The 13,763-nt window shown below is 37.4% G+C and overlaps 3 protein-coding genes across 8 annotated transcripts in view; all 3 read right to left on the minus strand.

Annotated features, from left to right (window-relative positions):
• Nucleotides 1-1,045, minus strand: part of LOC107473124 (UDP-glucose flavonoid 3-O-glucosyltransferase 7) — a gene marked incomplete in the record, with an annotated part of 1,880 nt that extends 835 nt beyond the window's left edge. The window contains 2 exon segments of the mRNA XM_016092668.3: nt 1-169; nt 409-1,045. Of these exon segments, the coding sequence (XP_015948154.1) occupies nt 1-169; nt 409-987 (748 nt within the window).
• A 5,636-nt stretch (nt 1,046-6,681) lies between these two features.
• LOC110277555 (protein NONRESPONDING TO OXYLIPINS 2, mitochondrial) lies at nt 6,682-9,522 on the minus strand. Of its 6 annotated transcripts, XR_008006088.1 has the most exons (5): nt 9,326-9,522; nt 9,058-9,242; nt 8,390-8,450; nt 7,284-7,422; nt 6,682-7,085 (listed from the first exon to the last, which is right to left on the minus strand). XR_008006088.1 is itself a non-coding variant. In XM_021134839.2 (3 exons), the coding sequence occupies exons 1-3, from the start codon at nt 9,466-9,468 to the stop codon at nt 7,066-7,068; spliced, it is 282 nt and encodes a 93-aa protein (XP_020990498.1). In that variant the 5' UTR covers nt 9,469-9,522; the 3' UTR covers nt 6,682-7,065. The 6 variants fall into 6 exon arrangements, 4 of the variants coding, with proteins under 4 accessions (XP_020990498.1, XP_020990496.1, XP_020990499.1 ...); XR_002370137.2 differs by lacking the exon at nt 7,284-7,422; XM_021134839.2 differs by lacking the exons at nt 7,284-7,422; nt 8,390-8,450 and having other exon boundaries at nt 9,124-9,242.
• LOC110277557 (protein NONRESPONDING TO OXYLIPINS 2, mitochondrial) overlaps nt 6,682-13,763 on the minus strand; it is a 55,347-nt gene continuing 48,265 nt past the window's right edge. Inside the window, exon 4 of the transcript XR_008006089.1 lies at nt 6,682-7,085. The gene's annotated coding sequence lies outside the window, so the exon portion shown is untranslated. The remainder of the gene's footprint in view (nt 7,086-13,763) is intronic.

A 13,763-nucleotide genomic window follows, 5' to 3' on the forward strand; every position in this document is an offset into this window, starting at 1 on the left:
CTTCGCTTCCTCTGCATAGAGAAACTGGACCCAACGACCATGCTCTTCTACCAAGCTCCTTGGTGTAATGATCGGCGTAAACTGGTTCCAGTTCGTAGAAGCTGTTGGCGATCACACCAAAGCTCTTCAATTCCGATTCGTTGGAATCATCAAGCAACTTGCAGAACACCTATGTTGCACAAATACTACTACTGAGTACTGAATACTAAATACAATATATTAAACAACTTGCTAATTTAAGAAGGTGAAGATAGGTAGAAACTATGTGGAGTTATTTTGATATCAAAATGATAGTTAAAACAGTTAGATGATAATTTATTCTAATACGTTGAATTATTTAATGGCTTTGATCAAAATAACTGGAGTCTCCTCCGTGAAAATAACAGTATTCGACGCATAACAAGAGACCTCGTCATCTCGAGGGATCTGTGGCAACTGCATCTTGGTCAGAGTTATGTCGCCGGGAAGGTTGGGAACCAAGAAAGGTTCTGTGTAGGATGAAACCTTGTCTTGTGGCTTATAAGTTCTGATGCAAGCGGAAACGCACAAGGGGAAGAAGCCCAACCCATGGAACACGATCCTTGGAATCCCGAATTTGGCGGCAGAGTCTGTGGCCCAAGGGAAGAACATATCTGCAACAACACAATTCGGATGCAGTTCTTGCAGCACTTGCTCGAGTGGGTGTTGAAGGAGCACGGTGGCTTTCATGAACTTGATGAGCTTATCCGGTGCGAATGCCGACTCTGAATTCTCGCATCCTTCAGGCAAGCCAGTTTCCTCCGGTGGCGGGAACTTGATGGTTCTGAGGGTAATTTGGGATTTTCCTATCGTTCTTGAGATGAAGGGTGCGTTGTGTGTGGTGGTGACTATGGTGGATGTCACTCCTCTTGCGGCGAAGACTCTGGCTAAGTCAACGCATGGGATTATGTGACCGTTAGCAAAGAACGGGAAGAAAAGAACATGGAGTTCGCGGTTCTCCTTGCCCATTGTTGTTGTTGTAATGTTGGTAATTTTACTATAGAATTTGGCTATGGTTTGTTCTGTATATACATAGTAGAAGATTAAAGATTGAAGTTCCAGGACGCGTTTTGCACGAGTTCAGGTTAAATATTAAATCAATTATGTTAAGTCTACATTGAAATTAATTATTAAAATTAAAATATATATTAAAAAAATTAAATAATATATATTATATGTAATTTTTAACAACACTTGGCATAGCAGTAGGGCAGAAGCGCCTTGATTCAGGAACCTCTTCGGCATGCGTTGCACGAGCATATATTAAAATATAAATTCTTGTCAACATGAATTTTAAAAATATATTTTAAAATGAGAAAGTCTAGGGCCTAGTAATTTTTGTTTTTGTGACTAGCATTTAACCATTAAAAGAAAAGTGAGTAATCTCTCACCATTGAATGTAATCTCACACTGTTAAAAATACTATTGATGGCCAATTGATGGTTACAAAACACAAAAGTTACTGATCCCCTAATACTCCTCTATTAAAATATGTCGTTTTGGACTTATAGTCTTTAGACGGTTTAATTATTCTATTAGTCTCTATAGTTTTATGAAATTTTTAATTAGATTTTTTTAAAAAAAAAGTTTAACACAACAAGATAGAGCAACTAAACAAAAAACATATACTAATCAAACAAACAGAGATTCCTCCATAGTTATATCTAGCAATGCTGTCAACTACTAAAAGGAAAAAGTCTAGGGCCAGCACTTTTATTGAATCTGACCAGCATTTAACCATCAAAAGAAAAAATGAGTAATCATACACCATTAGATGTCATCTCACACCATTAAAAACATTAATGATGACTAATTAATGGCTATATATCACAAATTCTGCTGACCCCTAGCATTTCTCTAACTAAAATATCAAACTCAATCCACTCTTGTAGCTCTTAATTGATTTATTGAAAAATTCCAAATACCTGCTGTTGAGAAATTCCATATCTCCTTCTAGCCCCCCACCAGTCCTCTTTTACCATTTTGAGAAACCTTCATGAGTGAACCAAGAATTTAAACTCCGGAACAGCTTCGGACTCCCTAGCAATCTACTGTTCTCCACAATCAAAGGATAATGATCAGATAAACCTCTTTACTTGCCTTTCAGCATCGTCTCAGGAAACTCTTCAATCCATCCCACGCTAACCAATACCCGATCAAAGTAACTGCACGATTGGTCCCGGAACCACGTAAACTTCCGATCATTCATCTCTAGAACCACTAGCTCTATATCTTGTATCCATGTTTTAAAATCTACTGCTGATACCGTAAACATACTAGCTCCTTTTCTTTCTTCCACTTGCACAACCTCATTAAAGTCACCTATATAGCAAATAGGGACTTGACACAAACCATAGATAGAACTTAACGAGCAGAACGCACAATAAAAATTCTTGTTCGTCAATACCCCTTCCACACATAATCATCTCTCCCCTTTATAGCAATTACGCAAGTCAAATATCAGTACGTCCCACAAAAATAAAAACCTCTAAAAGCACCGTCCGGAACTTTTAAGAACCCAACCCACTGCATCATTTTTCCAAAATTACACTGCATCAACTTTGTATCCACCTGCTTTTTCGTCTCTATTAAACCTAACATGTTCAAACTATATTTTGTCTTAAATTTTTCACCAAACCCAATCTTCCAACACCCCCTAAGCCCCTCACATTCCAAAAACTAAAAAGCATTTAAAAACTATATTACACACCTTATTCCAATTTTTAGGACGACTCCTTCTTGCTTTCTCTTTTTGTTTTGCTTGCTTCCTTTTTTGTGCAATAACTTCATTCTGAGTTTGAAGAGCAGCCATAATATCATCTTCTTCATCATAAGGAACAGCTCCTGATTCTATCGCCAAATCTCAAGCTACTCTGTTTTTTTCCAAGTTTGCAACCCAACTAGCACCTTGCTCTACCTAGTACAGCTCCCTGTCAACGTCATTATCCGAACATCCGACTTCTCTAAGTCCCTTATAGCCCCTTCCGCTTGGACACAAATTTTCTCCAATAAAATAGTTTCACCCCCTGAATCTAGTTCCTCCGCTTCACCATCCATCATCGAGCTTGCTCCAGTGTTTCTTTTGTCAGTCACATTCACCCTATTTGCTCTGGCACAGGATCCATTCAACTCTTCGAGCTCATTCCTAGCTACTGTTTTTCCTGCCTCTCCTGCGCTTACAACGTCACCCTATGCACCAGCCTCATATATCTTCTTTGTTAGTTTCTCATCAGAATATGCCATCAACCCGACACCATTTACTTTCTTGGCTAAACAGTTCTCCGCTAGACTCGCCTTTTGTCCTGCACCACCGATCAACTCCTTTCCGGTGCCGGTCAGCTTAGTAGTGGCTCGACAAGCTACCCGTCGGTCATCATAGCGGCCGCCACCAACAACCAGCCCTCCTGCTTCTTGCCTTCCCGTTCCCTCACCATTCTCCTCGTCGTTGTTGGGCCTTACAAACTCCACAGCCGTTGCGTGAAGGGCAGTACATTCCATCCTCTTCTCTCCCAAGATCGCGTAGTCCCCTTCACCGGCGCCCACGTCCTTCGCCAAAGTAGACTTAGGAATATGCAGAACAATGTACGCACCATCGCACCCTACCTCACACTCTCCTATGGCGCAACCGAAGCCATGACCATCCCCAACAAGAAGCTGTGGGCCTCTTCTATCCGTGTAAAGTGCCGCTGGATTGCTTCTGGTTGTGAGTACCCGACCCGCCAGGGCTTTAGGGCCTGTTCCATCAGATGAACCTGTTTGGTATTGGCCCATATCATACCATTTTTTTTGTCATGCCAAGCATTTCTATTGGGCCCTTTATAATTTAAACATCCCGTGTGTATATATATATATATATTAGAGTTCAATTTTACTAAAGTAGCCTCACCAAATCTTACTCTCTCATAGTCCCAGGATACCATTTTTTCAGAGGTGGCTTCATCACTGCTTAATGGAGATCCCAAAGAATCCGGGACACCATAACTGCCTTCCTAATCATAAGATTTGCCGTTTTTCTGTTTGAATTCATCCAACTCTTCGATTGCAAAGACCTTTCTACCCTTATCATGACCTTCCCCTCGTGGTACCTGTGTCAACATCTCTGCCGCCATGTCCCAACCTAGTTTCGAAGGTTCCTCCCTTCCTGCTTTGTTGTATCCTTGTTCAAAGGCAACCCCCTCTTGTTACCGGTCCTGTCTTCTGCAAAATATTCACCTCGGCTACACAACTTTTTTTCACGGCCGATGTACTCCTTCTCCAATGGACTGTTACTATCCTCATCCTCTTTATCCTTTTTCGCTTTAACGTCAATGTGCCTTCTGTACTTAGTCTCTCCCACAGATTTTTTTTCTCGTAATTGCATTCGGATCATCTCTTTTGTTGCTTTCAAAGTCTCTTCTTTTGTCGTGTACCTTACAAAACCAAAAAAGTGAATTCTTCTATGTCTCTCCTTACGTGACAGGTATAAGGTATACGTAGTTTATGCGGCCTTCCCGCTTAAACAGATGAAACAATTCTTTTTTCGACGCATCATTAGGAAGGTTATCCACAAAAATCATAAAATTCACTGATCTCTTATGTGATATGGTTGCCTAACTCTATCTCACTTGTGTTTTTTCACCCTGCCTTACTCCTATGATCTCTCATTAATAGAGTACATTTTTCTAAAAGAAACTTTTTTAATTAGATTTTTATATTTTTTAATTGAGTTTTTATATTAATTTTAATTCTGTAATTAAATCATTCTTATATAAAAAAATGTTAAAATTAATAAAATATTTCTCTCAAAATATATGTAGCCAAAAATCTAGTTAAAATTTTAATATGAATACCTTTAATTTACGTAAAAATATTTAGTTAATTTTACTATTCTTTACATTAAAAAAGATTTTATTATAAAATTAAAAGTAGGACAAAAATTCAATTAAAAAAATATAAAAATTTAATTAAAAATTTGATAAAAATATAAAGATAATTAATAAGCCTCTTTAGATCTATCTCAATCTCATTGATACTATATATATAGGAATAGAAAATAAAAATTGAATTTTGCAACGACTTTTTGGTGTTTCTAATCCAACCACAAGAATATTGCTCATTAAGTGTCACTGTATTCACATTTCACACAAGTAACTGCCTATTAACTACTATAAATTGTAAATGCATTTAAATTTTTTAGGCCAAAATAGATAATTTTTATTTTAAATCTATACTAAAAAAAAGTGACTATTTAATAAAACAGAAAGAGTATAATATATTCATAGTGGGAGGGAAGGTTAAAGAAGTTTTAGGATCTAAATTGATTAGTTTATTTATGAATGTCAGCAGAGTTTAAGAGAAACTCTGATATCATAATAAAATAAAAAGAGTATATAAATAGTACACAAAGATAATAAAATTATGAAAGAATAAAGAAAGAAAAGAAAAGATGAAGAAATTTTATTGATTGTTGATTGATTCAAAATGTAAACTATAAAGATAAAACTAAATATATATAGAAGATTGACCTATGAAAGATAAAGATAAGATAAAGATAAATAAAGATAAGATAATAATAAATACTAAAATTATAACTGAATTTGTGTATTTTGTTGGGTTGAATTTATGGGTCGTGAGACTTCTTTATTGTTGTATTAAGATAAAAGAGTGGTTTAATACTATTGATAAGCACGTACTAGTACAACCATATTAGATATATACCAAAATCAATCACTACTATAAAATACATATTAAAATATAAAATAGACATTAAAAATAAATTAATCAATACTTATATTTATATAAATATATACGAAAACTAATTTAAGTATATACATAATATTTTTGCACCTAAATTGACAAACATTCACTTTGTCTATTAAAAAAAATCACTTCTTAAGACAAAAATTATTAATCTTTATATTTTATCTTAATTCATTCTTGACTAATGTAAAATTTAGGTTAAAATATTATTTTAGTTCTAAAATTTGGATCAAATTTTAATTTAATACGTAATCTTTTAAACGTCCTATTTTAGTTTTAAAAAATTTTAAACGGTATAATATTGTCTCACGATTAAATTTGACATAAATATTTAATAAAATGAGTGAAGTAAATATTAATAACATTAAGAGAAGGAGGAGGAGGTGGTATTAGTGACAATGATAACGAGAGAAAAAATGAAGAAGAAGAAGAACGTGACACGAAGAAGAACAATGACGCGTGAATGTAAATGACTTATATAAAAAAAATGCTTGTATATAAAAAATAATTAATTTTATAAAGACTAAAATCGTATTTAAACCTAACTTATTTGATCATTGTAAGTTGTATGTCAACCCTATTTCGACATTTCATATAATACAAGTCCTTTCAAAATATCTCTAGCTGCTACGATGCTCAATTTTTAATTCCCTATTTTATAAATATTTAAATACAAAATTTAGAAACATGTCAAGTTTTACTAAATAGTATGCACCGTAGAAAATAATTTAAAGTGGATAACTTAAATCTACAAAGTCTAACTCAGTACATGATACATTAAAATAAATTAGTTACCTGATGAAAAATATTAATATGATCTTAACGTGATGAATTATGCACTAAAATTAATCATAACGTTATAATTTCAATGTTAAGTTTCTAAGCTCCTTCCATCATGTAAATATGTGCAATTGCACACAGAAATTTGATACCAAAGTAGATTCCAAATCGAATTTAAGTGATAGTTTAAATGATGATTCTATGCTAGATGGCTTAGGCAATATTCTTCATGAATACGCTATTGGATTCTCCAAATCTATACTGTAACCTTTTGTTTGTTTCTTGGGACTCAGAAAATAAAGAATGCTTACATAAAACAAAGAGCCAAAGAGTGAAAAACAACATAAAATTCCTATGACAACTGGAAGATCTAAGATCCATTAATCCATACTAATGGAGTTTGTACAATTTTATTCAAAAACATGCATAGACACTAGACACAAATTATGAGGTGACTATTATCTATTATTCTCCAAACACTTCGGACAACAAAGAAAAATATCCCACCTTAAGAACAGCATGCATGTCTCACGTCCCATCAATTTCATCTGGGAAAAGTAGAAGTTAAGTTAACTACCAACAGTATACTTATTTACTATAAAAAGAAAATCTGATTTATATAAATTTTAAGCCAAATGTTCTCATTCTAGAATCAGGTTGTTCAATAACTGTCCTTGATTATCTATTCAACATTTTCTTTTTTGATTTTCCACAATATCTCTCACCCCAACAGTTCAAGGACTAACCTGTTGGGAATTTGAGTCCATTTAAGAACTTTTCGCTGGCCAATAAGTTGCTGCATGCACAAGTCGAAATTTGAATTCCCAACGCTTGTTTAAGTAGACTAGTGAGCTAATCACAAAGAAGATGTGGGGTAACCATCTCCTAATTACGGAGGAGATTTATACCAACAAATCAGTAACACAAGAAAGATGTGGGTAACCATCTCGTAGCATGGTTATTTTATTAATTTAAAGAATTACATATATGTTATTTGCTAAGGTTAAGGAGCAGTGGAAGTATGGTAATAAATTGACCTCACAACGAAAATTTTGGAATCTAATTGTATCCACCACACCAGAATCATCATACTAATTAATGGATGGAAAAAACATTGCAACTAGTCCAATGGAACATCAAACCAAAATACAACAACTACCACAATTACTAAGTCTGGACTCTTGACCCAATTGGTGAGATTGGCAACAAACAATGATTAGATGACGCATGAAATCCTGTTCATATTTAGATTACCAAGTTCTAAATTGTTTTAATAGTTTCTTCCATGGTTTCCAAGTCTCCCTCCACCTCCTCCATTAGACTAACATTCATCTTATCCACTCTCCTTCCTCCTTACAAGGACTTCTATAGGCCTCCTTAACACATCAAACTGAAATAGATTGCCAAAAATGCCCCCATCTAATGTTTTAATTGTTCATCACATTTGCTACATTTAAGCACATGAAAAATAGCAAAGAACTAGTCATTTGGGGTTTTCTAAAGGAAATCACCAGACCTCTTTCAAAGAGCAATTGATTACAAGTGCAAGATACTCAACCTCAAAGCCTTAGCAAGAAAATATTGAGCGAAGAAAAAGGAATGAATGTTGTCAATTATTCTAGAAATGATGCTAAATTCGACTTCACAATTTTCATTCGTCAAACATCTGAATTCCACTTTTCAATTCCAAAACAAAAGAAAAGAGGAGGGCATTACTGCACATGAAATCCATTCTTATCCTAACATACATTGGTGAAAAATCAGAACATTTTTATGAAACAGATACGGCTGTATTATAAGATTGCTAAGAGATTATTATTAAATGTTAAAAGAACACTTAATCTTTTCATACTTGGTAATGAGGCAGTAGGTCAAAAGTGACTGGTCCCGCAAGCTCCCAATTAACTATGTGCCTGCAGGAACCAAATTTTAAAGTTAGTTGATAACATCAGATTCACTTTGTACTTTTTGGCCTTCAAACTGTTTTATACACAAAACCAACCTACCCAGCTAACAATGCCCCCACTATAAATTAGAGTCAAAATAGAACATGCGCGAGGCTGTTCCACCTTCCAAAACATTTAAATGTTCTAGATAGTATTGAGCAGAGACACACTACATGCCAAGATTGTGCTACAAACCAATAAGAGGATCCAGTGGTTCAACAAAGTCCAAAAACCTAATGCAACTTTCTATCAACTCAGAGTACAAAATCTCGATTTCATCCGAGCAATCTATCTAACCCTTTCGATGTAACTACTGTTGGTTCATCCGTATCGTAGTAGTTCGATTCACCCTTAAATAATAAACACACATTCCTTTAGTCCATATATAACAATGTCTTTTCGACTTCAAGAGCTTAGTGTGTTTTCAGATTTCCTCCTTCTATGTTTAGAGCAGCATATATTAGGAATGAAAAAAATGCATCTTCCATCAAAGCTAATCCAATATCTAAACATGTTACTCAGTACAATTCACAGAGAAACTTCAATCTATGAAGCAAGGAAACTAGCAACTCACAGTTGAAGAAATTTTATGGAGGAAAAAGTAAGTATTAGAGGCCGGGAGAGGTGCAGCAGAGAGTACCCTGTGATAGCGCTCGGCAGCTCCGAGATGTTGTTCTCAGGCATGACGTCATCCTCGCCGTCGCAACCGCACTATGCAGTGGCAGCATCGACTGCGCGCATCTCAGTTCCGGAGCAACCCTACAACAACAATCACAACACTTGAGGAATAAAAATTTCGAGCTTGGGAACTTGGAAATAACGTCGTAGTGGGAAAAAAAAACCTGGTTAAAATGGATTGGCGAAGAGGAGAAGTAGTGGTGGCGGTGTTGGAGAAGGATGAAGAGCGAAGAGTGGATTTGATGGTTGATTTTATGGAAGAAAATGAAGAAGCTCTTTGCGCGATTCTGCTGCACGCTGAAGCCATTTATGAAGAGGATCGTGAGTGTTAGAAACAAGAGACTAAAGAGAAGAATCTGAAAAGTGTATTATTCAGCTTGATGAAATGTACAATATACAAGGGGTATTTATAAGTGTTAGATGAATCAACGTAATAAAGATATAGAATCTTATAATTAATATACAGATATGCTATAAATATAAATGATACTAATACGATACTAATACGATACTAATTAATTCTAATGATTCTCTAACATTCCCCCTCAAACTCAAGTGGGAGCTAAGGATACCAGCTTGAGTTTGGATAACAAAGTCCGGAAACGAGTCGGATGATGAGCTTTCGTGAAGATATCAGCAGTCTGATCCAGTGTTCCAACAGCAATGAGACGAATAGCATTAATGAGAATTCGTTGCCGAACAAAATGACAATCAATCTCAATGTGTTTGGTGCGTTCATGAAACACATCATTATGGGCAATCTGAATAGCACTGCGGTTATCACAAAAAACATCAGTAGGAGAGGACTGAGGAGCACCCAGATCTTCGAGAAGCCAACGAACCGAGAGAACCTCAGCAGTGGTGTCAGCGAGGGCACGGTATTCAGCTTCTGTGCTTGACCGAGCGGTGAAGGTCTGCTTCTTAGCACGCCAAGAAATGAGAGTGTCGCCAAGGAACAAACAGTAACCAGTAGTGGAACGACGATCAGTGGGATCACCAGCCCAATCAGCATCGGAGTATGCCTGAAGTGTCAAAGAGGAATGGGCAGAAAAATAAAGGCCGTGAAATAGAGTGCCTTTGACATAGCGAAGAATGCGCAGAACTGCCGCATAGTGAGTAGTACGAGGAGCTGACAAGAACTGGCTGAGAACATGAACTGGATAGGCAATGTCTGGTCGGGTGACAGTCAAGTAGACGAGACCACCAACTAACTGTCGATAGAGAGTCGGATTATCCAAAGCAGTGCCATCCATAGGAGTAAATCGAACATTAGGCTCAATAGGAGTAGACTCAGTGCGACTATCTGTAATCTAAAGACTCATTTTGAACTTGACCTAAAACACCCGTAGAGATAAGAGGACGCAATTTTCCTAAGGAGCTATGGGCAAGGCGACGGTGCCATAGGTGAAGAGTAGATGGAGAGGAAACAGCACAGAAATTAGTAGAGGGAACATGAAGGTTCTCGAGCTCAAATAAGCGTCCGACCTTACAGCCAGTCCCGATGATCTTTCCCGTCCGACGATCATGTACACGACAACCAGAAATAGAAAAAATGACATCAAAACCGAGTTCAACAAGTTGACCGACAGAGATAAGATTAAAATTTAATTTTGGAATAAAATAAGCATCAGGAAGATGAATATTGGACTGTGAAATAATCCCGTGATGTGTTGCATGCAAGAGGGAACCATTAGCAGTGTTGACAGAAGGTGCATTTGTAGTGGGAGACAACGACGAAAAAAGATGACGCAGAGGAGACATATGATTGAAACAACCAGAGTCAAAATACCATTTAGAATTACCTGGAGAGGTAGAAAGAGTAGCGGGGCTATTACCAGAAAAAGAGAGAAGTTGCTTAAGAAGGGTTTCAATATCTGATGGAGAGACAGAAGGTGTGTTGTGAGATGTGGAAGAGGTGGACTCAGTAGCAGCAGCAGCAGTAGAGGCAGGCACATGCGGAGAGTTGTTGGGACGAGGTTGATACTTGTTCTGATCTGAACGTGGTGGTCGAGTAGGACAGGTAGCAATCAAGTGACACTAGAGCTTACAATAATGGCAGAATAGTTTCGGGCAGTTGGAGCCAATGTGACCTTTTTGTTTGTACTTACGACATTCAATAGAAGGACAGTCAGAGAAGGAATGCCCAGGCCGGTTACAGTTGCGACAGATTTTGCCCTTTCTGTCGGTGGCAGCAAAGACAGTTTCACTTTTAGAACGAAGCAATCCCAAGCGCGTTTCTTCAGACTTGAGACAAGGAAGAGCATCTTCAAGACTAGGCAAGGGATTCTGATGAAGAAGAGAAGCCCTGACCGGCTCATAGTCATCAGTAAGTGCCATCAGAAATTGGATGAGACGTGTCCGGTTTCGATAATCCTCATATGCCTTAGCATCAGCGGGATCTTTAAGAACAGGCTCACAAGAGGTCAACTGATCCCAAATAATCTCCATCTGAACAAGAAAATCAAAAACTGCTTGGCCACGTTATTGCTTAAGGCTATGAAGTTCCTTAAGCAGTTGGTACTGATGAGAGAGATCAGAAATAGTGTAACGTTTTGCCAAATGATCCCATACCTCTTTAGCAGTTTCAAAACGCCCAAACTGTAAATGAATACCAGGAGTAGAAGTGTTGCGGAACCAAGTGATAATCTGATGATTTTTACTATCCCAATCTTCCAATTTCTCTGCATAGTCCTTTTCCTTCTCAGCATCCTCCTTAGATTTGGAGGCACCATCTTTAGAGTTGTCGGACACAGTTGGCTTAACAGGACAAGCGATATCACCAGTCACATATCGCCATAATTTGCGCCCTTTAAGAAATCCCCGCATAGCTTCAACCCAATGTGCATAGTTGGAGCCATTAACGATAACAGAGATAGGCTGAAAGACATCCGGTTTATCCATAGTAATAGAAGAAATAGCAAAGGAAAGAAGAAAACTGCAAATTCGGGGCAGAAAATGAGAAAACGGAGCGCGGAATCGGAAAGAGCTCACCCAAAAACCCTAGGGAGGGTCCCACTTGTCTGCCACGTCAGCGCCACACCAGCAGACACGTCAGCGCCACGTCAGCAATTGAGGACACGTGTCAGCACCTGATAGGAGGGAGGGTCACGCTGGCAGTGAGTAGGAGACACGGGTCAGGCGAGGTTCGGGTCGGGCGGCACGGTTCGGGTCGGGCGGCACGGGTCTGCTGGGAAGGCGTGGTCGCGACACGTGGCACAACCAGGAACGTTGGATTGGCGTGCGAGATCAACGGCTGCTGAGACTCTGGAAGACAATTACACAGGTGGCCAGCTTACTTCCGGCGGCGCGTGACGGTGCGTCCGGTGGAGTCTGGTGGCGATGTTGTCGGCGTTGGAAAGCCGGCGAAGAGAAGATCACAATGATGCTAGAGGTGACGAACCAAAGCGTCGGAATCACAGAGAAAAATGAGGGCAAAGAGGCACGGGTGGAAGCTGGAAAGGAGAGCAACCTGGTCGTGGCAGCGTCTTGCGGCGGCGCGTGGAGGCGCATCTGGAGGCGGATGGCGGCGTTTTTGGTTGCTATGGAAACACGGCGACAAGAAGAACAAGATGGGTATGGAAGTGACGAACCAAAGCGTCAAAAAGGCAACCAAAAGGGAGGCTAAATATGACTGCCGGAAAGGGAAAATCAATAGGTCTATGAACGAAAATTCATTGAAAAAAATGCCTAAGCTCTGGATACCATGTTAGAAACAAGAGACTAAAGAGAGGAATCTGAAAAGTGTATTATTCAGCTTGATGAAATGTACAATATACAAGGGGTATTTATAGGTGTTAGATGAATCAACGTAATAAAGACATAGAATCTTACAATTAATATACAGATATGCTATAAATATAAATGATACTAATACGATACTAATACGATACTAATTAATTCTAATGATTCTCTAACAGTGAGAACGGTAACAGCGCAATGCAAAGGGTTTATGGTTTTGACTTTTAACTTTTGCGTGTTGCACCACAACCTTGATGCTCATTTTTTGATTCCTTATTATACAAATATTTAAAGGGATTTATTTTAATGCACATTTTACATAGTCGTTTATTTGCATTTATTTTTAGGGAAAGTCTAGGAGGCCAGCAATTCTATTAAATTTTGGCTAGCATGTAATCAGCAGAGAAAGGTGAGTCATTGGATGAAATCTCACACCAATTTTACACCATCAAATCATCATTGATGGCTAGTTGATGGCTGTACTGACCCCTAGCATTGCTCATATTTTTGTATGGCATTCACGTAGTCAATTTTTTGTTGATTAGGTGATATATAATTAGATATACGTATAAAATTATTAATTAAATCTATATTGAAATACAAAAATTTAAAAAAATGTCAATTAAGTTCTAATAAATATTATCAATTGAAGAAAATAATTTGAAGGGAATAACTTAAATATATGAAGTCTAATTATTATATGATACATTACGTAATGATAATTCTAAGGATTGAATTTTCTAAAAAAAATGGAGATATCTTTTATGTTACCGGCGTAAATAGCGACGTAATTTTAGAGTTATTCGGTCTAAATGTTAAAAGATATAAGAATATTTAAGAGAATTTAATTTTAATATATTGATG

Source organism: Arachis duranensis, chromosome 2, assembly GCF_000817695.3.
Source record: "Arachis duranensis cultivar V14167 chromosome 2, aradu.V14167.gnm2.J7QH, whole genome shotgun sequence".
NCBI classification, from domain to species: domain Eukaryota; kingdom Viridiplantae; phylum Streptophyta; class Magnoliopsida; order Fabales; family Fabaceae; genus Arachis; species Arachis duranensis.

Excerpts from the sequence above, each read along its gene's own strand:
- LOC110277555 (XM_021134837.2), bottom strand. The coding sequence starts at position 9,468 with ATGGCTTCAGCGTGCAGCAGAATCGCGCAAAGAGCTTCTTCATTTTCT. Across the intron at positions 9,243-9,325 it reads CGCCAATCCATTTTAACCAG|GGTTGCTCCGGAACTGAGAT; the intron begins GTTTTTTTTTCC and ends TTGTTGTTGTAG.